Below are 24,565 nucleotides of genomic sequence, written 5' to 3' on the forward strand. Positions count from 1 at the left end.
TGGTTGTCACAACGTATGCTCTTGCTTTTACAGTAGACAATAATGCAACATTTTTAGTTTTTTCAAAAAAAAATAACATAACTTTTCTGCTGTGAACAATGACAGAAAAGGTTGTATTTTTACCTTTTATGTGAGCATAAAAAATACAGACCTATATATATTTGAAATGTTGACCCATGCTACAAAATAATACCACATCCTCCACAGAACCAGAGGACAAACAGTAAATAATTTAAATAAGCATTATATGGTGACATATCCCACATTTTGGTGTAAAAAAGTAGAAAGAAAAAAATATAAGACTTCTTCCTATAGGATTTACATGTGACAACCAACCCCCAAAACTATGTGACAACCTGCCCCAACTAGACTTTACATGATAATTTAATTCTCTCAGTACTACTGGGAGAACCTACTGGTTTTGTTTTTACTCCAAAAGATAGCCAGTATCTGGTTCTATTTAACATGGCCACCAGTTCAAACAAACTCCAAAACCCCCCTCCACCCCCCAACGTGGATATGACGTATAGCTCAGTATTCAAAAAACAATTAATAAACACTTACATTTATACCAACAAATTACAAACAACCAGCAAACAGACACTGCGCATTATCTAAGGCTTTATTTGTCTACAGCACTTATACCACTTCGTACCATAATAAAAAAAAAAAAAAAAAAAACGATGCACATGATTCCACCGAGGCAAGCTGATCTATTGAGCCAGCAGTCACAGGCGCTATTTGACACAAAGATCTTTGCTTCAGATTTTCAGATAGTTTTCAGTTTAGACATTTACTTGCCTGTGTGGCACACGTTTATCATTTCATTACATTTATTATATACTGTACATCACCATCCTTAATTCCACTCACTCAGTCAACACGCAGCTTTAAAAAAATTATAGCTTTAACACAGACACTGGTACACTGTTTCCTTGATGGCTTTAGCATACACAGTACAAACACACGCCTTTCTCCGACCTCATTGGAGTAGCGCGTAACTGAATATGAAATTTACAGCCCTGCTCTGCGTCTCATTGGCCATCGAATCTGTGCTATATGGGTCCCACTGAACGCTGTAAGCTGTCTAGTTTAAACTGGAGGTGATTGCAAGGAAAAGGGCGCAAGAGCGGGGATAGCGGGAGGAAAGTTTCCAGGACTTTACACTTACTGATTTCCCGTGCAAGTTCTCCGCTTCGTTTAAAAAGAATCGAGCGTCGGTACTGCTCTCCTCCACGCTCCACACTGGACAGCGCTACTCCTGGTTCTGGTCGGTCAACTCGGAGGGCTCTCAGATACTCATGTAAGGAATTTACCTGTCTGAATGGAAATTTACTGACAGAGCTACCAGGAGTGGGGATTATTTACAGGGCACTTCTATTCTTGGTACCAAGCTCTGTAGTATATATGGAGGGATCTCAGGATGGCTTGCACCAGAAAGACCAAAACGGTGGTATCCACTTGTGTGATCTTGAGTGGTATGACCAATATTGTGTGCTTGCTTTACGTGGGATGGGTTACTAACTACGTCGCCAATGTGTATATAAAAGTGCAAGAACCGGTGCCAGAGAAAAAGTTAGAGGAAGGCAACAAGGGGGAAACTTTGAGGATTATAGAAAGACTGGATCGGCTCGAGAATGTAGTCAATCAACACATACAAGGTATCGTATTGTATACTTTTTTTTCATCATGTCTAAAAAATCTAAGATTGCGATCAATCAAATAACGGATGCATTGATATCTACGCACTGGTATCTTCGTGCAAAGCAATTAGTTGTTATACTAGCCGTCCAGCATTATATATACAAATCATACTGTCTGCTGGAATAAAATAAGGTTGTAGAAACGCAGTGCCTTTTCAAAGCACCGGGAGTCAGAGATGCTGTTGTTGTAATTGGATCTACACCTTGAACTATAGCAACAGCACCATGCCAGTCCTCTGCAGCACAAAGGAATATGCACTAGAAATTGTACTGAGGGCAACAGGTGGTTTGTTAGGGTTAGGGTCAGGTATTCGGTTAAGGTTAGGTTTTAGGGCTGGGGTTGTTTAAGGTCAGGGTCAGAGTGGGTTGATTTTGTAGAGCTGCTAAGCTCTGGAAGTGAAAGGTGAGAGTGCTTTGCAAATGCCTTAGAATCACCTGATGCCCTCAGGGCACTTTCTAGCGGATATTCCTTTAGGCTGCCCAGTGCTCCACAAAGCATTGCTTATCTACAGATATTTTTTCTTCAACAATGAAAGCAATTTTAAAATAAATATCTGCCTATCTCCCTCTCTTTCTCTCTTTCTCTCTCTCTCTCTCTCTCTCTCTCTCTCTCTCTATCTATCTATCTATCTATATATATATCTATATATATATCTATAGATATATAATATATATATATTATATATATATATATGGTATGTATGTTGTGTGTATATATATATAACCGTTAGTATTGACGACTATTATATAATGGCAACCCATAACTGCTGATAATGATTAGGGTTGGGTTAGGGTTAGGGTTACTGGTTCCTACCATTAACAATGAAGGAAATAAAATGTAGTAGTATTAGATATGTTGTGTAAATAATGAAGAATCATTACTATTTACACCACTGATTTTTATATATATATATATATATATATAGCATATATATATATATATAGATATATAATATATATATATATATATATATATATATATATACAATAATTGTTATTTAAACAGCGTTGGTGTACATCATGCAGATTCCCACTCGTGAAGTAGATAATGAGTAGAAGCAGTCATTTGTGTTTTTATAATCCACATTAAACATGGGCTATAATCAAACTGTGGGCTGCTTTGAACCATCAATTTGTTTGCATATGGTTGTAACATAACACAACCTTCACACTACAACGATTGTATTTCTAGCTCTCAGGAAGTGCTATAATTAGGTCTGAATATAAATGTGGATTAAGAGGAAAGAACTATAGTTAGCTGTGTGGCATGCATCAACATTCTACATGCTGGCTATGGTACAATACTTTCACATTTCAGACTGTTTTGAATATGCCTGATTTGGACCAATGTCAGCTTGTACAAAGTATTTCAAGAACTTGCTATTCTTAAATTTGTCCCGCTTGCAAGTCTCACTCAGTGTCGTTAAAAGGTGTACACTATGGGAACAAATGGAAAGCGAATAAGATGAAACTAACCTATACTGTTTGGAACAATTGTTAACAGATCTGCTTCCTACAGTCTTAAGTCTTGTTTTAACTATTTATTCTGTCTTACTGCCGTTTGCAGAAGTACCAGTGTCTCAGGTTTAGGGTGCATGTAAATGTTTTCTTTAAGTGCTCTGCACCTTTGACACGGCTATTATTACTAACAGCAATTGTGGCAGTACTTACAATCTGAAGTTTTAATTAGACAGAAAGCCCTTTTAAAAGAAAATGATTTCAGTATGTCTTGAAGGACAGGCAGAAAGAAGAGGGGCTACAGACAAAGGGGGGGAAATCAGTCAAAGAGCTATTAAGAAAATCCATTGGACCTTGCAAACAAACAAACAAGTCTTTGAAAGTTGGGTATACAAAAAAGTTCATATGTCAAACCTCTCCAGATTATTGTAGCAGCTGACCAAGTAATAATGTCAGGCACATAAAACATGTGACAGGTATGATTCAAATCTAAAAAGGAAAACTGTATTGGGCATAATTGGCAGTGAGTGAATTTCAGGGAGTAATCTTGACATCCCATAGAGGGAATAATATGCAGGCAGGTTTCCAGAACAAACCAGGGACTAGTTAACATGGTACTGAGTGCACAAGGTCACTGTTGGAATTAAGATATGGATTTATGTAATCTTTGTAGAATGAGTAGATAGTGATCTTAAAAAATCAGACTGCCACTCATTCCACAGATAGACACTGTCTGGATCGGGGGGTGTGATAATACAGTATGTTGCTGAAGATCAACCGGGTTCAACATGGTTTAGTAATTTGATAATGACCAGATATTCTGTTGGGTATCGTGGCACCAATTTAAGCCCTTGAAAACAAAAAGTCATTGTACTGAACTGGTGTAAGAAAAATGGGATGTGCTGACCTTTGTAATTTTAGCACTTGGGAAAAATATGTAACTCGGCAAAACTTGTAATATTATTTTATTTGAACTGATACAACAGTCTTAAGATTCCAAAGATACGGTCAAATTCTCAAACCAACTGAGTCCTGCATCTATCAACGATGTGAGCTTCTTGCTTGAAATACTGTCACTATAGCATGTAGCATACCATAAAAAATATTTACCGTAGAACCTCCTTCCAGGGACTAACGCAGGTTTACACTGTGAGCAGGGTATTTTGTTTCTTACCTAAAGGAGCGATAGGAAAAGTGTTTCTTGATTATGTATTGGGTGTGGGTAGGTGTTTTGGTTTCATATGTGACAAGTATAAAGTGGAGGCTCCTTTTCTTCTGTCCATTAATCCACAAGTATGTCAGCATTCCGTACTTACAATTCCTTCAGGATATCATTGAAATCTGCATGTGTGGTACATGAGCTGGACTAATCCTCAGAAGTGTCTGTGAATTTGTCCTCTCCATGGTGACCAGCTTTTTCATGGTACTGACCCCATTAACAGACTACTTTAACTGATATCTACCTGTTATTAAATGTTTTCTCTTTAACTTTATTGTTATGGTAACTTACTTTAATTTTATTATCCGTGGAAGTTAAGTCTAAACGCAGCTGTTAATTCTGCTAATACAGCCCTTCAGATGCTTTAATGATGCCTCAATATAAAATAAGAAACTGAGGCCTAAAAAATGATAAATATCTTGGTGTTTTCCTACCTATGGTGATAATAAAGCTCAGTTTTCTATGTATTCAGCTTCAACATAACCAGTGTAAGATTTCACTGGTCTAATTACAGCCATGTCTAGCTTGACTGTCATTAAAATAGGATGCAGCAGTTTGTAGCCAAAAACTTTTTTTTTTTTCTGTGAAGAAATATTGATTTGGAATGTATCAAATTACATAAATGCAGTTTTCTAAAGAAACATTTATATATAATATATATATATATATGTATGTATTTATATATATATATATATATATATATATATATATATATATATATATATATATATATATATATATATATATATATATATATATATATATATATATATATATATATATATATATATATATATATATATATATATATGTTACCTTTGTCTTCTTGTTTTGACCCTTTAACCACAAGATCCATTATCTTTTGAAAAAATATTTGAAAGCACGGCTGCCATAAGAACTTAAAGGCCAGTTATTAAGTTTCTGTCATAAGAAATTGAGTGTGTTAGGACCACTGAGTGTTGTACTGCAAATTTCTTACTAGTCATCTGGTTGGAATAGCCACAAAGATATTTTATCCAAGCAGAGTGGTGTGTTTATGCTAAAGGTCAGCTTGAAAAGACGTAGCAAGACGAAAAAACTAAAGCAGGCAGTCTACATTTGTAAGCCTTCGTCCTCGCAGATCTTGTATGGCTTACTGTGTTAATGCTTTTCAAGGTTGCACCCTTTGTTTTTTTTCCGTTCCTGATGTTTTTGGAGAGTTCACAGTGCTGAAGTTGGTGTTGAATTACGAAATTACAGTAGTGACGTTTTTATAATTATAATGTCCATCTGTATTTTATAAATAATATCCATAGAGTAACCAATACAGTTACATCCTCCCAGAGGAAACACTGGTAACTTTTCATTACCTCTTACTATTTTTCAGTAGATCGTTTATTTTCTCAGACTTTACTAGAATAGATTCCTGCCCAGTGCAATTGTATTAGAATCCCATCTGAAATTAAGATACGTTTGATTGGACAGAGGATATAGGACGCGTAGGAAACAACTGATGTCAAATTCTGCTTTAGTTCCCAAGCTGATTTAGCTTTAAGATCTCAGCTAGGTGCCATGTGGATTCCTCATTATAGAGCAATAACTTTTGCTTGTAAGAGTATAGGTATGGGCCAGACCTGAACTCCCAAAATGGGCCAGTGAGAAACAGCAGGATAAACATACTGTGCTCCCTTCCTAGAATAATGTTCAAGCACATGCACATGTTTCACGTATCCTATTTTGTGTGGGGCTGAAAATCACAGTGTTTTTGTGAATCAAGGTTGTGAGAATCAAACATCAAACATTTAATGATTTAAAAGGATATTATTCTCTCTACAACAGATGCGATTCAGAGTGGATTTTCCTGGTTTTAGATTAAGTACGGATCAAATTAACAGCATGCATAGTTTTCGCTTGTTCCCAGGAGGGCTCTTGACAGAAGCTTGTGAAAGCAGTTACAAATTAACTGCTTGGTTTGCACTTATCTATATTATATATAGTAGTGCAGTAGCCACTGATGTCCTGGTTAGAAACAACAGAATTCAGATGATGCTACGAAGAACAACCCTCTCAATACATGAAAAAAGTGTCAGAATACTTGGAAACATGTGAAACTGAAATACCGTAGTTTACAAAAAAAAAAATTCTGCTCGCAGGCTGAGAACACACCAGGAGAAATAAGAGTAAAAATGTACAGTATTTGTGAGCTTTCATGTTTTAGAATTGGTGGTATTTCTTTAAATATTTCGGAGAATCCATTAATTGTTGGAAGTTCAGTGTTCACAGTCTGTAGATCTGATTACATGATCGTCTTAAGATAGAGATACAGCCTGTGCAGTACTGTACAGTTAAGGTTACATGTGATTTAAAATGTACCACAAGGCAGCTGTGTGAAATTTTTAAGGGTTTTTCTTTTCCTTCAGCAGTAATGGAAATGGATGCAGCAGCAGGTAAAGATTAGCTTGCAGCAGATGCCTGATCCTTTCCACTGTATTCATTGACACGCCTTGTCCTTGTTTTAATTACTCATCCCAGGGATGACGGTTTGGCTGCTCAGGATGGCTAATAGATTGTGCAAGTTGGCTGACCAGTTGATGGGCGAAACACACTCCTGTGAAGGCCCTAGTTTCAGTCTGATTGATGACTTTAATTCAGGTGTTATTAGAAGGCATTCACAAACAGTTCTGGTAGACATAAAACTGCGACTTCCAATAGCTGTCATGACAAGGCCTATCAGATTTGTAGTGCCTGATTTGAACCATTCCCTTACTGAAACGTGATTAATATACACTTACTAGCATGGACTCATCCCAAGTGATGGGTGTCTGCTGCAGTCCACACTCACCATGCATTTTCATTTTCATGTTACAACATGTAGTCAAACCCATACAAAACATTTGCAGCTACCACTTTTGTCCAGCACTGTTTGATATGGACAAGAGAAACAAAGGTTTTTTTTTTTTTTTTTTAAACCGTGATAATTCAGCCCTAATATTCCAATTAGTCAATTGTTTTGATGTTTGGATAATCTTACTGTTTTATATTCAGTGTGGTTATTAAACCACTTGACTCAAACTAACAGCAGTGTAATGAAGACTGGCAGGTGGAAGGCTACAGTTTTCTGGGATTACCACTTCGGGTCCTAAAGGGAGCAGCAACCTTCCACCAAAAAAAGCAAATGCAGCATTTATACAGGCGCTGTCCTGTTCTGCAGTTAAACCATGTGCTTAAAACGTTCTTCTGGTTGGCTGTAGAATAAGCGCTGGAAAAAGCAGATCACAGTATAACACTGATCAGTGGTAAAGGTGTTTTGGGGTTGCATTGAACTCAGGACACTGAAATAAAAACCACGATTTTATCTGGATAAAACAATTAGATAAAAACAAGGCCAAAGGTAGTTATTATTTTTGAGCCATTCAGATGTAGTGCTGGCGTTTTCTTTCTGTCACAGAAAAGCACGTCTAATATGGTATATGGCCATAGCTGTAAATCTACATAGCCTTTGGGAAGACTTTCTTTTCTTTCAGGCAGCTGCAGGAGTGGATGGAGTGTTCCAGCCTGGGCTGCTGTTTGTTTCTGATCTGTATAATTGTGTATTTGGAGCCCCACACCCCAGATAAATTGCAGATCAATATCTTACACTATCTTATACATCATCTGTGGGTGCATTACAGGAAATGACTTTCCCTTCACTGTCTGCAACACTAACAACTGTTTTGGCATGTTACTGCCCTGGGGACCTCTCTTCTAAACGAGTAAACATGATATTTGTTATCTATCTATACTTTATGAGATCGACTCCCGAAATACCAGACGGGTTTTAAATAAGTCAGGTTCCTGCTGCAGCAGACTCAAGAGAAGGGAATGTAGGTCATTAAACTGATGTACCCCTGGGCAAAAAACACTTGTATATAAATGAGCCTATAGTATGGGATCTTTTGGGATCTGTGTGCAGTGCATAAATAAGTTATTAGTTAATATATCCCTCTCCACCTTTTAATAGATCTGCAGGGTGTCTGAATATGAAGTCTGATCTGTTTTATGGGGTGGTTTACAATGTGCAAGGTGATATATAAAGGGCTGCTGCTCTGCTCTGATCATTAAAGTGTTGTACTGAGCTATTAGGAGATAGAATCAAACTGTTGAGACAAAAAGCTGTATAAGCATCATTATAGGGATGTACAATGCAGTTCTGCATGAATGATAAGCACATTTATCAAAGTACATACAAAAATTCTCTTGGCTCGCTGCTCTTAAATGCAACAGTTTTTTTAGTTCCTTGATATTAAATCAAGTTGAGATGACCCTGCTCAACAATCAGTATGAGCAGCAGTTTCCCCAAGTGTATCTGATGTGGTCTTGGTAGCAGTGCTTTGTAATTTATTAGCTGGTCATTCATCACGTCCATTGGTGAAACAGAAGGTTAATCATTTTTTTCGTTCTCTTGTGAGCAGAGAGAGGTTATTTGAGGATTTGAGTGTGTCTTATTATAACAGTTTCAAGGCAGTGGCACAAGGCACTTGAGTTTTGTCCTTAAAGTATGAACACCAAGAAAGTGAATCTGTTTAACATTTTTGGATACGTAATATGTCTTTCTTGCTAGCTATCAAAAAACGCCTAGGGTTCTTTTTTCTATTATCCACTGTCCAAATTCCACAATGTAATGTATTTAATCATGGGTGATACACATCAAGGGAAGCTGATTGATTCAGAGATTAGAATTGGTCTGTACCTTCAGGGCACTGACATACTCAGAATCAAACCAGTATGATTTAGTTTGAAAAAGCTAATCGACAGATTGCATTTGAGATAACATGGGGATTAACTAAAGTAGTAATCCAGTCAGTCCAAATGTTTCAACGCAGAACAATAGTCTACATTTTAATACTGAGAAGATTCAAAGAAATAGGCGTGAATTCTCGAATTCTATTTCCAGCAGATTGGACTGTCTGAGCTAAGCAATGCTGTAAGTATTGCTCTATAAATTACATTTTTCAGAAGATGGTTTATAAAGCCTAATCCTCTCTTGCTTCCTGGATGCATTCCCAAATTAGAAAACCTCATTAGATATTGTGAAGTAAAGGAGCCATTTTTATGGATATGATATTGGACAAGGGCAAGACTAATTGAGAAAAGGTTGTCAAAGCACAGCTCACAGAAAAGTGATGAGCAAGAACCACCATTAGTTAAAAACTATGCAGCAGATATCATTTAAAAAAAGCTCATTTACAGTGCTTCAAATGCTCCATTGGCTGCTTATACTATTATGATGTCATGATATTTAAATATTCTGAGTCCAATATTGAGAATGAGATTCCTTCAGTTTTATCTCTTGTCTCTAGCCAGCTTTAACCTTACTTGGAGAATCCTTGTAGGTTCTCAAAGGTCAAAGTCTCACATGATTGTTCTAGAATCAAGAAACACAGACCAGAAGCTGTGTTTCTTGATTCTTCGAAGCTCAAAGTCTACTCGCATTCGTGAGCTAAAAATTTGAAAATTTTTTGTTTTTTAGCCAGTATTAAGCAATTTGTTTCAGGTGTCCCATTTTCATATTCCATCATAGTGGATGTTGCCATCTGACACACCAAGAAATCTGAAATATAAGAGTCTGTCGAAAGTGAGATTCTCTCATCCTATCACATAATCCATACAGCATTCAGCTGTTTCCATTAAAAGATTATTAACCACAATCCTTTCGTGGTCTTATCCCAGAAAAAAATCAACCAGTAATATTTTATATTATCTGTCTGAGTGCAAAGAATACAGTGAGACATAGCAAGATAGGGAAAAGGATTCATCTAGATGATTTCTCCATTAGGAGGAGGGAGAGGGGCTGGAAGTGGGGCTGTCGAGGATGGTGAAACTTCCAGCCCATTTCATTTGTGATTGAAAGCCTCTTCTGGTAGCTGTTTGACTCATCCCTGATCTCAACCTTGTTCAAATCATCACACTGCTGGGGATCTTTATCTGTCACGGATTGGAGGGACATATCAACTGGACATATCACTCACACCATCAAATGTAGTCCCTGCTGGATAAAGCAGAGTTACATTGCCCTTGACCTGTGTCAAATCTCCTCAAATATGATACAGTAATGAAACACTGAATTTTTCCAGGACTTTATCTGAAATTTGAATGTTTTCTATTCTTCATCTTATTTTATGTATTCCAGAGCCACTTAGCTCTACAGTGCACCCATTTGGATAGATAAAACCAATTTTCAGGCATCTGCTAACCAGGTCGATTTCCTATGTTCTTTTCCTTCCTGCCTGTAATCACTTCCACCCAAACCAGCCTCTGTCTTGACGTTCACTCTTGCACACTCACTTGCACACTGGAGAGTGTAGCTCGCTGCATCATAGTGACAGGTCAGTAGGGTGCTGGGTCACTCAACCTGTGTGTGGTAAATTGCATTTCTATTAAAACATTATTAATTGAAAAAGAATCAAGGAACAATTTCTCAGAAAGCTACAGGGTATTGTACCAAGTTCCTGCTTTTTCCCCAAGGGTCCTTGTAAGTAATGATGGGTAAGACACTCAGTAAACTAACTACCTTCCATGGAATTTATACTGTGCTTTATTATACAGTATTAGTTCTGCGGTATTACGTTTGGTAGATGTCTGCATTCACACAGTATTATTATAATGAATGGGAGGTTTTACAAAGTGTTCTTGAGCAAAGTCCTGTTCATCCTTTCAGTAAACATCCAGTATGATGATACTTTTTATTTAGGTGTCATTGAAGATACAGTAAAAAATACAAATGATTTCCACATTTTAAAACTAGGGGATCCAGTTAATCTCAATCTCTCTAATTGATCTTTTTTTTATTTTTTATAATGAGACTTTAGTGTTGCTGCCTTATTTGTGGTTTAGCGTTTGGTAATCCAAAGCTATTTGAAATTCATTGTTGATGTAATATTCATAAGAAGTCTGGCCCTGAATATTTCTGTTTTCCATTAAGCCCACAGTAACACAGTATAGTAATTTAGTCACTAGTTTAATTTGTTGTTATAGCCATACAACTGTCTCAATGATTGTGATTGCCTGTCTGAAAACAGGTTTATATCATTTTCAAGAGCTCATTAGACAGCATTATGTAACGCATGTTCAATTCATGTTCACTTGTTTTTAGAGTAATGCATGAATGTAGTTATTCAAGTGCTTTTTAAATAATAATATAGCTGCCTGTGAACAGCCTAAATAAATTAAGTTTTTCACACAGCATTCCCTTGCACTGTATGTGTACATGTCTGCAAAAACATAAACTAGATAGCTAGGTTATTAAAATGACTTCACAATATGTTCACAATAAAACATCTGAGAAAATGTCATGCATCATCTTCTTCAGGATATAGTGTATCTGCCAAGTTATAGCAATCAAAGTGCTTTGTCATTATATTTTGAAAGCAGGCATGGTAAGTGTTAATCAAGCTTGCCTTGGCTCTGTTGAAGGCTTTCTATTAATGAGTATAGAGAGCGTTATTAAGAGAACCCCAATAATCCAGGGCCCGTATATGGTGGTGGCCACCAACCAGTGTGTGTTAGTCATAGGAGTCGCACTGTTAGAATGTACATTTTTGGGAGATTGTGTGTAATTAATAAAAGGGGCACGATACAACATTAGTTAAAATATGTTTTACTAAGCACAGAAACATGTAGCATGTGGAACCACTTTTTTATTGTGAAGAAACTTAATGCAACTTCATGAACTAACAACTACTTCATACATGGTTCTTTTCAACATCCTTTATAACACATTCTAGATGTTACTCGCGTTAATTGTTTACAAAGAATTGCTAAGCTAATGTCTTACTATCTACAGATAACACTTCATGTGTCCCTGACTTCTACTGTATGAGGACTTCATTAAACAGGTCCTTAATGGACTAGTTTGGACAAAATTGACATATCTAGGTAACAGAGCATCAGGGTTGTTCCCTAGGACTGTCGGCTAAAGCAGGTCGTCTGGTTGCATAAGGTTTTTTTTTCTTAGTATTACTAAAACATAATCCATGTCGCATTGGCTCTGGCGCTGTTGTGGGTTAGGGAGGCAAAACTGTCGGGGACTGCTTCTCATCGCGCTACAGCGAACCCAGCTGGCCAGCTGCCCAGTGAGCTCAGCGTGGACACCTGCAGGGCTGGTCTTTGTCCTCCAGAGGACGGTAGCTTGCTGACATCCACTCTCGAGTTCCGGGGTATAAAAGTGGAACCTGGCCTACTGATGTGTGGGGAATTGCTGCGCTGAGGAGAAAAAATAATGGGACATTCCTAATTGGGGAGAAAATCAGCGGTAAACTAATCGGGCACACACAATTGTCATAGTAAATCAACGTATAAAATGACACTATTTATCAAAGCAGTCGGTTGTACCTCTGCATTGCATTAAATAATGATACATATTAATCCTCTTTTGATGGGAAACGAAAGCAAGTGGGTTATTCACCTTGACAGCTTCCAGTGCCTTACATTTGTAATCCACTTATTTTCCAGGAACACAAGTTCTATAACCTTCTGTGCCTTTTATTACACACAGTAATATGATTAGTCGTTCAAACGCAAATGATCAGATGGCACTGCAGACAATTCATATATTCATTTCATATTGAAATCCAGTGGTTGGGTCAGTATCAGATTGCATGCTATAATAGTTTGTTTGGCTACAGCTTAGTTTCCATTGGGTATATTAGATGTACTTCTGTTTATCACGTTTTGTTTTATGCCATTGCATTATAGCTTGACATAGATCTTTCTTTGTGTCCTGCACAGTAAGCTCCTGCCTTTACAGCTTGATGGAACTGCAAGGCTAACACAGTTAGTCAGTGGTGGTGCTGTGATTCCAAAACCAGAAAACACAACATTTATAGTTTCCTCCAACCACCTAAAACATCTGTATTGATCTAACTGTGACATATTGTAGGAGCAATTCAATAATTGATCATTTAAAATTTATCTGGGTTGATTAGTTCTCTTATTAATAATTTAATTGACGCGTTACAAAGATTGAGGATTTACTATGAACACACATACACACACTAGACACAAGGAATGTTAAATCAATAGTAGTATTTTATTAAGCACACAAATATTAAACAGAAATCAGAAAAGTCAGAAAGTAAATCTTAGTCTCTAAGCACAAAACACAAGACAAAAGCTTTCACTGCATTCATGGGGCTAGCAGGGGAATTGAAATATAACACGCCTATCTCCTCACACACCAAACAGCGACTTCCTCAGGCCAGGCAGGCTAGTACCTTGCTCACACACATACACACACATAGCCTAAACTGAGATGGTGAAGACAATCTTAGAATATATCACATTAAGCTTATTAATGGAATATAGATTAAGTATATGGCAAGTTTACTTTTAAAGAAATTCTTCATACAACAATATGAGGTAGATTACTTACAGTTACTTCATCAAGTTTCACTAAAAGTTGTTTCACACGTAAAGTGTGCAAACTAAATAATTAAGAGTTAAATTCTATGTGAATGTGTTACTATTAATTAATTTAGTACCGTTAAAGGAAAATGCAGCTGGAATTATACTCAGCGGACTTTTGGTCCACTGGTTTGAAACTCAATCTGTTGAAGTGTCCAGTACAAAACTCTCCTCTCAGCAACAAAGTCTTCACTCCCACATTGGATGAAATTGGATCAGTGCAGCAACAAAGCTTTTAATTCTTGATAGAATCAACAAACAGCTGCAACAAAGTCTTCAGTCCTCGGTTTATGATCCACAACAGAGCCCGTCCGCTCTGTTCTCTTGCTGAATCTTTTAGCTACGCAGGTAGCAGGGCACAGTTTCTTTTGGATACTGTGGTTTTAGGTCTACAACAGACCCAGACTGGTTTGTCTGATAACAGTTGCTGGAAGTACTCCAGCCAGGCCTCAGTCTAGTTGCTTGTAGTAGTCGCTTGCAGCTTGCTTCTTCTTGGGTCCATTTTTAGGCAGAGTCCCGGAGTTGCAGCTTCGCTGAGCAGAGTGGCAGCACCTTGTTTAGCATTTGATGTGGCGTGCAAAAGGTTTAGTTTTGCTTGGATATTTATAGTATTTTCACTCTGCTAAATAGCCACTTTCTTGAGGTAATTTGTGTATATTGCCTCTTTAAACCCCCAGTCCTTTGATGTTTTAATGTCCTTTTCCACTGAGACATTGCTAGTTTATGTCTTCCTTGCATCAAAACGATTGCTGTTGCACTTGTGAATTGTCTGTACATAACTCAACTGTCCTTTTAGCCTAAATCAGTCCAGGCACTTAGCCCTGGTCACCTCGTCCAGTAGGTCACATAGTTCAGTATATCTGCAAGAAAGAGGCCCTCTTCTCAAGACACAGCAGTTTGCCCTGTTTCTGAAGACACACAGTTTCATTAATTAATCCAGTTACATTTCCAGTACACGTTCATGTATTACACTGTGTAACAAAAAAAAAAATAATAATTTTGTTCCTGGGTAGTAAGTGTTATTTCCTAATTGCTTATGCCTCAAAAGTATAGAAAATGGCTATTATTCGCCACAAACTTTGCTTTTGTGACCAGGACTACAAAAGATTTAAAAGTGAGTAGTTTTTCAAGATTTACAATTATACTGTAAATACAGTATAATTGTAAATCTCGAAAAACTACTCAATTCTAAATCTTTTGTAGTCATCTTTGTATTACTTTCAATAAATACATGTTAATTTGGATTCAAATGTTGTTTTTTTCTGACTTTATGTGAACGAAAAGTCACACATTTGCCCATTTTCCCATTGGAAATAGTGATATTTTGAAATATCACTGTCCTGGTCACAAAAGCAAAGTTTGTGGGGAATAATAGCCATTTTCTATACTTTTGAGGCATAAGCAATTAGGAAATAACACTTACTACCCAGGAACAAAAATTGTGTTACATAGTGTTATTGTCATATTCAGGGAATATGTCCCACATCATACATACAGGGCAAGCTGGAATGCAATAATTTTCTCTGTAGGGGATTGCATTGGTATGATTACAAGATCTGCATCGTTGTTATCAGCTCTCAACTTGGTGTTCGATGCAGTAAGTTGCTGGTGCTTCAGAGTGTGTGAAGAAACCTCCCATCATTTAAAGCTCTGAGGCAGTCTGCTTGGTGTACATGGTCTGCCTGCTTAAATACGGGTACAGCTCCCTTGGGGAGAGTCCCGGTCTGAATTCAGAACTTCACTTGTCTCTCCCAAGGTGTTCTGGATTATTGCATGAGTGCCATTGTTATTGGTTTAGACCTGTTCTGGCTTGGTCAATGAGATTTGTGTGCAGGGCTGTCAGTTTCTGACCTTGGAGTTGAGGGTGACTCCCTGCTCTGTTTTCCAATTGTTGTAATGCAGTATATACTAAATAATCTTTATTTATTTAATCTTCAGGCTAAGAGAAATCTTCTTGCCTTTATGCACTTGTGTTTACTACAGTATGTACACGGAACAAAAATATAAACGCAACATGTAAAGTGTTGGTCCTATGTTTCATGAGCTGAAATAAAAGATCCTAGAAATTTTCCATACGCACAAAAAGCTTATTTCTCTCAAATTTTGTGCACAAATTTGTTTACATCCCTGTTAGTGAGCATTTCTCCTTTGCCAAGATAATCCATCCACCTGACAGGTGTGACATATCAAGAAGCTGATTAAACAGCATGATCATTACACAGGTGCACCTTGTGCTGGAGACAATATCTAAAATGTGCAATTTTGTCACACGACACAATGCCACAGATGTCTCAAGCTTTGAGGGAGCATGCAATTGGCATGCTGACTGCAGGAATGTTGCCAGAGAGTTGAGTATTCATTTCTCTACCATAAGCTGCCTCCAACGTCATTTTAGAGAATTAGGCAGTACGTCCAACCGGCCTCACAACCGCAGACCACGTGTAACCACGCCAGCTCAGGACCTCCACATCCGGCTTCTTCACCTGTTGGATCGTCTGAGACCAGCCACTCGGACAGCTGATGAAACTTTGGGTTTGCACAACCGAAGAATTTCTGCACAGACTGTCAGAAACTGTCTCAGGGAAGCTTGTCACAAGCTCATCATCGTCCTCACCAGGGTCTTGACCTGACTGCAGTTTGGCGTCGTAACCGACTTCAGTGGGCAAATGCTCACCTTCGACGGCCACTGGCACGCTGGCAAAGTGTGCTCTTCACAGATGAATCCCGGTTTCAACTGTAACGGGCAGATGGCAGACAGTGTGTATGGCGTCGCATGGGTGAGCGGTTTGCTGATGTCAGTGTTGTGAACAGAGTGCCCCATGGTGGCGGTGGGGTTATGGTATGGGCAGGCATAAGCTACGGACAACGAACACAGTTGCATTTTATCGATGGCAATTTAAATGCACAGAGATACCATGATGAGATCCTGAGGCCCATTGTCGTGCCATTCATCCGCCGCCATCACCTCATGTTTCAGCATGATAATGCACGGCCCCATGTCGCAAGGATCTGTACACAATTCCTGGAAGCTGAAAATGTCCCAGTTCTTCCATGGCCTGCATGCTCACCAGACATGTCACCTATTGAGCATGTTTGGGATGCTCTGGATCGAAGTGTACGACAGCATGTTTATTTTCAATTGACTGATTTCCTTATATGAACTGTAACTCAGTAAAATCTTTGATATTGTTGCATGTTGCATTTATATTTTTGTTCAGTGTAGATCTCACATGTGCAGTGTAGAAAGAATGTTGAACAAAAAAAATTTCAAAATCTGGTTCCAACTATCCCTTTGTTAAAGAGAGCACTCAGTCTTTCATGTCTTACTTCCTGTTAGTTACACTTAGGATCATTCCCAGTGTCTTCTGGGTTGAAGTATGTAACTGCTTGCGAGGCGTGTCAGTGAAAGCTGCTGGTTTAATAATAACAGGAAAGAAGGCTTTGAAGGGATGGGAACAATTTTGCTCTCCTATACGCTCATTCATTAGTGTTTCATTAGCTACAATAACTTTACAATATACTGTCCCAGTGTATTAATCTCCACGTAGCGGCTGATGAGCTAATAATACAGACATCAGCATAAGACACATGCTTACGTCTCGACTACAGAGCTTGATGTTTAGGTGAATGGCAAGACATTCGTCTTTGAACTGTGTGGTTTGCAGTTTGCATCTAGACCTTGCCTTTACAGTCAATTAAGTGGGCTGAGATGCATAATTCCTTACACCAGTACTTCCAGCAGACATTCAGAATTAAGCAAGTCCTCACACCTTTGCATAAAGACATCAATTTAGGCATTCCATGTGTATGGATTTTGCTTAGAAATTGTTTCTGTGACTGTGAACTGCTTTGTTGTGTTTCATTTAGATACACTAATACCAGTTTGAGTGTGTGTTTCTGCTTTTATGCTGAAATGAAATACCCCAAAAGACTGTCTTCAAGAAACACATTGATTATATTGCTACTGATGTTTACTTACAGTTTACCCATGGTGAAAACAAGCTTAGTATCTTAATGATTTTGTCTTGGTTACCCCTTGAGCTTATCCCAGGCTTTAAGAATAAAACTGATTGTTCCACCTCATCCTTTAAATGCAGAATATCACAGACAAAACTCCAGAATACATGGGAATCTTTAAGGAATTACATTCTAGATAGCAAGAGCTCTGAACAGAAATCTTGGAAATTGAAACTCTTTCCTATATCTCATCCAGAACTAACTGAGTATATTACTATTCCAAACTCCATTAGGTGGAATACAAGGTAAAGATTTGTACAGACCAAATGCATTTTGTATTGATCACTAAGGAGTCCTGAAACAAGCTCTTGTAGCCAGCTAACACTGTTAGTACAGTATACAGATATTTATTATTTCATGTACTCTCCTCTCTATTTTTCTGTTATTTTCTTATACTGTATATTTTCACCCCTAGGTAAAGTGGGCTGCTGTTGATTACAATATTGAGTTTATTTTCAATTACCCAATTCTATGGATTTTGGACAGCGTGGAGTTTTGAAATGCAGTTCAATTAAGAGCAATTCCAGATGGCCCTTCTACAACGTATGTTTAATAAATGCACAGTCATGCAAAAGTTTGAAATAAGGGTCTGCTTATAGACGCATGACTAATGTGTCTTGGAATCGCTCATGCTACCTTCCGAAGAGCAATTTGAAAAATGAAAGAGACCACAGGCTGTGTGAGGAGCTGATCATTCAGACATTATATTCCAGCCCTTTCAATTTCCACAGCAGTTGCAGGTGATGTTAACAGCATTCTAAATAAAAACGAACCACAGACCAGAATCTGCGGCTAATAACGAATTATCAAAATGTCATTGATGGCAATTATTTCACAATCTCAACAGTTGCGCTAACATGGATATTACACAGTGACCTTTTAGAATATGAGATTAACTCAGGATGACTTTCCACGGTTTGTTCTAGCCCCAGCACCCTCCCTCTTCACACACCTTCCTTTTCATTTCAATGACTACATTTTTGGATGTGCCATTTTGGGAGGCCAAGAGCTCTGCTCTAAAGTGCTTATATGTTTACTGAGCAGATGCTTGTAGCTGTCGCTCTGGGTGAGAAAAAAAAAAAACAGCCACCAGTTACAGCTTTGTAAAATAAAAAATTAAAAAAATGCTAATGTTGTAAGAAATAACATAGAAATTAACCTGATATCTGACTGAAGCTTTGTAAAAAACAAAATGGTGCCTTATATACTGTAGCTAGCGCCTTGGTTGCTTAATATTTCTGGCAATGCCGTAGAACTTGAAGACACTGAAAAAGACTTTGAGTGGAACCGTTTGTCACTGAATTTTTAAAGTTTTCTTTTACAACTGGTTTCACAGGTGCTGGTTAGCTTTATTCTTAGGTAAGGACCGTCTTACCTAAATGAACATTGGGTAGTCCAAGGTTAGTCCTAATGGAGACTGTAAAACCAGACATTAGTGTTTCTGTGCTCTTCAGTCAGTAACCTCTTCAGTTTAATTTGAACTTTCTATATTCCCACCTTGGTTTTCTATCTCTTGCTGATTATTTGTGCACAACCCAATAGGGGTGTAACGATGCACTAATCTCACGATGTGATAGCGTCTCGCGATATACAGGTCACCATATGATATGCATCACGATACATGGCATTGTCCTGATTGGCTATAGTATGATGTGTAACACAATCAATTGGTCATTTTAACGATTGACCATATTTTGTTGAAAGACCAAAATGAAATGAGCCAGGTGTGTGTATACATACCAAATATGAAACACTTGTTTTTCATTCAGGAACCATTTGGTGGTCTACAATGAGCTATGTTGCACTTTCGGCCTTGTATCATGATACAAACGATACATACTTCTATTACGGTATTATATATCATGTAAAGAAAGTACCACGATTCGTCAATACAGATCTATCATTACACTCTTATAACCCAATGAGAGCCAAGAGAAATCCATCATGGACACCAGAAAGCCTCTCCACCTCTTTCTTCTGTTCTAATTCTGCCTCTGTTCACAGCTTCCCTTTCAAGAACATTATTCAGGTGGAATTCTTTCCTACCATAGTGACAATATTATTGAATTTTCCTAATCACTAGCTTTTCCTTTATGCTCGTCATATGAAATTTGATATTTCAAAGGATAGCATATTAGTGTGGTCCTTTGCCCTGCAACCTCACGTGGATGAGCCAGTTGCTAATTGCATGCTTGAGTGGTGTCAGTCACTTGCCTAGTTCAGCTACAAAGGTTTACAGAATATACTCGTCTGACCTTGGAATCTGGGCTCCTTTTTTTGCATGCAACAACTCTATCTAATTACAGAGATCTCTTTGGAGATCTAAGCAGAATTCTGTTTTCATAATTCAATAGGATGCGATTTGCACATCAAAGCCACCAGAGAGGCTTACAGTCTTGGTTCCTTTTCATTAAACATAAAACTCTGAAAGAATATTTTACAGCAACTGCAGGAGATTCTTAATACTATTATAATGCTGCAGTTGCACTGCAAGGTCAATTAAACTCGTTTTTATTCTGCAGCGGATCCATTTGGGTCTTTGATGGTACAATCTTGCTAGTATTGTTTGTCTGTGTGTGTGTGTCACATGCCCAAAGGTGGTGTAGGGAATCAAAATTTGACACATAACATCCCCTTCTCACAGACCTCAAAAAGCTGGCCTTGAGGCACTGTCTTTACCACCAGTCTTGATCATACTTATGAGTGTAAAATGTCTTTCAATTTCCTATCTGGATAAATTGGGTAAGTCCAAGAAACTGCTGAGTATTTATTTTGCTTGTTTGATTTCAGGGAAGACATATACTACATTTGTTAAGCCAGTGGGTATGCAGTATTCTGCAGGGCTACCTAAATGTAAAGTTTATCCCATGAATACTGCATTGGTCTTGGGAATTTGGTGGATGAGAGATTCAAGCTCCATTCCATTGCAGGTTTAATATATATTAATTAAAATTGTAGTTGGTTAAATTAGGTTAATTTAATAATTAAGAATAAGGTTGAGACCTGGACTGGAGTTTGCTGATGCTTGTAGTTCTATAAACTTGCTTGAGTTTGCCTTGTACCTGCAGCAGCTATTTCATCAGTACAGTATTTTATAGAAATATGATAGAAAATTCTGAATTTATTTTACTCTCCCTTTACAAGGTTATCTATAAAAATAAGTTCACAGTGTGTGTCAAGTAAAAATCCCATTTAAATCAAAGTAGCCACATATATTTTGCAGACCTAATATGTAATAGGGTTAACTTCTTTATCAGTTATTACCCTGTCATTACCTGTCCCTTCACAACATTATTTTGTGAGGGGAAAAACAGACAAAGAGTAAAACAGATAGCACATATTCTTATCAGAGAAACAGTATAAAACCCCCCACTCCTTTTTGTTAACTTTATAGGAAATGATAGAAGTTTTTTTTTTGTTGTTTGTTTTGTTTTTTTTACTAGCGCATTGATGTTTGAAGTCCTGACACCTTCTGTCACAGCACTGCTGAATGGAATATGCATTCCAAAGAGTTGAAGTAAAATTCAGGTCAAGGTAGAGTCAAAGAATAATGCTCAATAATGAGCCATTTTAGTATCAATCATGACAGCTTCTGATGGTCAAACCTTTGCTTTAGTACAAGAAGAATCTTTTTTTTGGGATGTCTCTTTTCTTTCTAATTTGAGCGAGCAATGTGGGACACACAGGAGTTCACAGGAGTTGACATGCCTGTTTACATTTCCATATGGTTCACAGCCCTCTTGCTCCTTTTTCAGTTTTGAACAGTTTTTGCCTCTACTCGGAGTCATGCTTCTAAATGAATAAAACCTCAGCATTTAAAAAGCAAATGCACAACATTTCACAGAATAGGCTGAAAACTATAATCACATCTCCACACTATTTCCAACTCCTCACTTGATGAATTGCTTTACAAAACATTTCAGACACAGTGCCGTACCTTATTTAGCGGCATACATAGGGTGAACATTATTTTTTTTAAAAGGGAGCATGCATTTAGTAAACAATTTGCCATCCTGAGATGCAGACCTGTGCTCTGAAGTCTGTACTGAAACAAGCTTTAATTAGATGGAGGAGAACAGCAGAGATGTGAAAACCTCCTGTTGAGTTTCCTGTTTTCTGTGAGCCACGATACCCCTGCAATCAAAACAGATCCATCCGGCACAGTACCCTTTGAATCCAGTAGCAGACAGGCAGTACCACTGTGTGGTTTTCTGCTGCATCATACCATTGAGGTACAACCCTTTTGTACTGTGAAAACTGCATTTTCCTTCCTGTTTCTGACTGCATTAGTGGAACCTGCAGGCAGCCTGCGCTAGTCTGGCAGCTGCATCTGCTTATCAGATTTACACACCAAGCTGACTACCTGTATAAACACAGTGCAAACATGGAATCATCTGCTTTTTATGAATTTGAATTTGAACAAACACAGCAGTTCCTTGAACCTCTTTAAATTATATTATTATGTAATGTCATATACTGTTCACCCAAATACCAAGCAGAAATTAAGTCAATGAGCTATGATTTGCTACAGAACTGTACTGTCTTTTAAAAACACACATCTCTACACAATATTTGTATGATATAATAATAATCTGCTGCAGGTACTCAACCACAATTCACCTTTGGCTAGTATGGTGAGGACAAAAAAAATGAAGCTGTAAACCAGTGCACAGTACATTTGCCTTCTTGGAATGTAATGGCCTGCCTTGTAGTAAAATCAATTATTTTTGGAGGTGTGACTTATTGCTTTTATTTACAGACGTGCCAGCGCTGAGATCCCCCAGCCTGGCGGTTTTACATTATGGAGCCCGCAAACAGCAGAACCCCTTCAAGATGTCAGCCACAGTATCTGGTTTCACCTTGAGAGATTTATATTTCTTTCCCGACAGTGGGCTGACAATAAAACAAGCAGGTCAGAACATGACAGACAAGAGAACAGCAGGCAAGCTCCAGAATTGACGGCTTTGTGCTAAGTGCCTCACATTGCTGCCTGCAGATATGAAGTCTGCAATTCCAGAAAGAACTAAACACAGGGAGCAAGTACATTTACTCAGTGTGTTTGGCGAGTTAGTTATTATGTAACCAGAGGCACCTGCAAGCTCAGGACCTTTTTGCTTATTCTTTATCCTGGAATTAAATAAACCTGCAGAAGCCTTCCTGTGAGATTTGGACCCACGTTTGTATGCTGAATGCCAGCACAAGCATTGCAAGCCACTGATGTTTTCAGCTCCCCCTTGATAACTGCTTGTCAAGGACCACAGTGCTAAGGAAGAATGTCCTCTCCTGCTTCCTAGCATCTCTTTTATTATCTTCTTAATTTACTAAAAACATAACTTCTGCTGGAGGACAGGGCGACACTAAATTGCTTTATCTAAAAGTATAAACCATTAATCACTTATTAAACAAAAGGTGTCATACTCAATTGTAAAGACTTTATAATTATATCATTTAGGTAGTATATAATAGTATGCCATATATATATATATATATATATATATATATATATATATATATATATATATATATATATATATATATATATATATATATATATATATGTGTGTGTGTGTGTGTGTGTGTGTATATGTTACTGGATAATTGGAATAAAAATAATTACAAACCTAAATGGTTAGTAGCACTTTCAAACAACTGCTGAAATTATAGTCTTGTTATTTGTGTTTGAAAGGCATCAGGTGAGAATGTCATACAATTTGTACAATTTCAGGCCTTATTTAACATGTTCTATGCCTATGATGTGACAGCACCAAAGCAAGAACAATTTTAACAGTGGGAGACAGTGTAGGCTTTGGAAACAAACTTATTTATTTGACGATTATATGACATAAGCTGTGCTGCCATCATCTCGCTGATAGAATCATTTTTATAATTACAAGCCAAATCACAGATTGTGAGTCAAAATACTCCCAATCTGATGCTCATGAGGATGCTCACATAGAACTAACAGCAAAGATGTGTCTCCTATATTCGGTGTTTCAGAGAGGGAAGGAAAGCCATTGGAACTTATAAAATATTCTCTGATTTGAAGTTGTTCTGCATTCTGCCTTTTTCTCATTATCCCTGGGCTTATTTTGAAAAAGCCAATTGCCATGTCATTGCTGTGCTAAGCCGGAGTGTTGTTGTAACACAACATCTGGACACCCTTCCTGCTCCTGCATCTTGAAGCCTGGCCAGGAGCCAGGGCTCCTACAGGATTGGTTGTTTGTTTTTAACATGTTTGCCTAGTAGCTTATGTTGAGGGGGGAATCAGCTGTACGATTGAAAGTGTTCTTCAACCGCAAATGCAGATTCAAACTCTCATAGTCTGAAATGCAGGTGATATTAGTCGAAATACTGCAATGGCAAACATCATGGAGTGACTTAATTGTTAATGTACAGATGCTTTAAAATCAATCCCTAAATGAGAGAGTCAGATGTTCTGTGGGGTAGACTGTCCAGAGATTAAAAACTGTGTCAGAGACTTGAATTAACTGCTCTCTCCCGTTGCTTCTCTTTAAATCCATGTGTTGCGTTAAATGCGTTCTTTTGGCTTAGACCAAGCTCTGGACTGGATGTTATGGCTAGAACTGTGAAGACTAAAAAAAGGTATCACAGAGAAACAGCATCTCATTCACAGTCATAATGTGGGCATCTGTATTATCAGAGAACTCATTAGTATAAAACAACACAATTATACACTGTTGGATACATGCGTATGTATCCGGTGAATAAATGGTATGTAGTAATCTTG

At 37.8% G+C, this 24,565-nt stretch overlaps 1 protein-coding gene across 1 annotated transcript in view; it reads left to right on the forward strand.

Annotated features, from left to right (window-relative positions):
- The first annotated feature begins 1,078 nt into the window (after positions 1–1,078).
- Positions 1,079–24,565, forward strand: part of LOC121294373 (polypeptide N-acetylgalactosaminyltransferase 18-like) — a 93,362-nt gene continuing 69,875 nt past the window's right edge. Inside the window, exon 1 of the mRNA XM_041218000.1 lies at positions 1,079–1,661. Within this exon, the coding sequence (XP_041073934.1) occupies positions 1,424–1,661 (238 nt within the window). The 5' untranslated portion in view covers positions 1,079–1,423. The remainder of the gene's footprint in view (positions 1,662–24,565) is intronic.

The sequence above is a fragment of the Polyodon spathula genome, chromosome 19 (genome assembly GCF_017654505.1).
Source record: "Polyodon spathula isolate WHYD16114869_AA chromosome 19, ASM1765450v1, whole genome shotgun sequence".
NCBI classification, from domain to species: Eukaryota; Metazoa; Chordata; class Actinopteri; order Acipenseriformes; family Polyodontidae; genus Polyodon; species Polyodon spathula.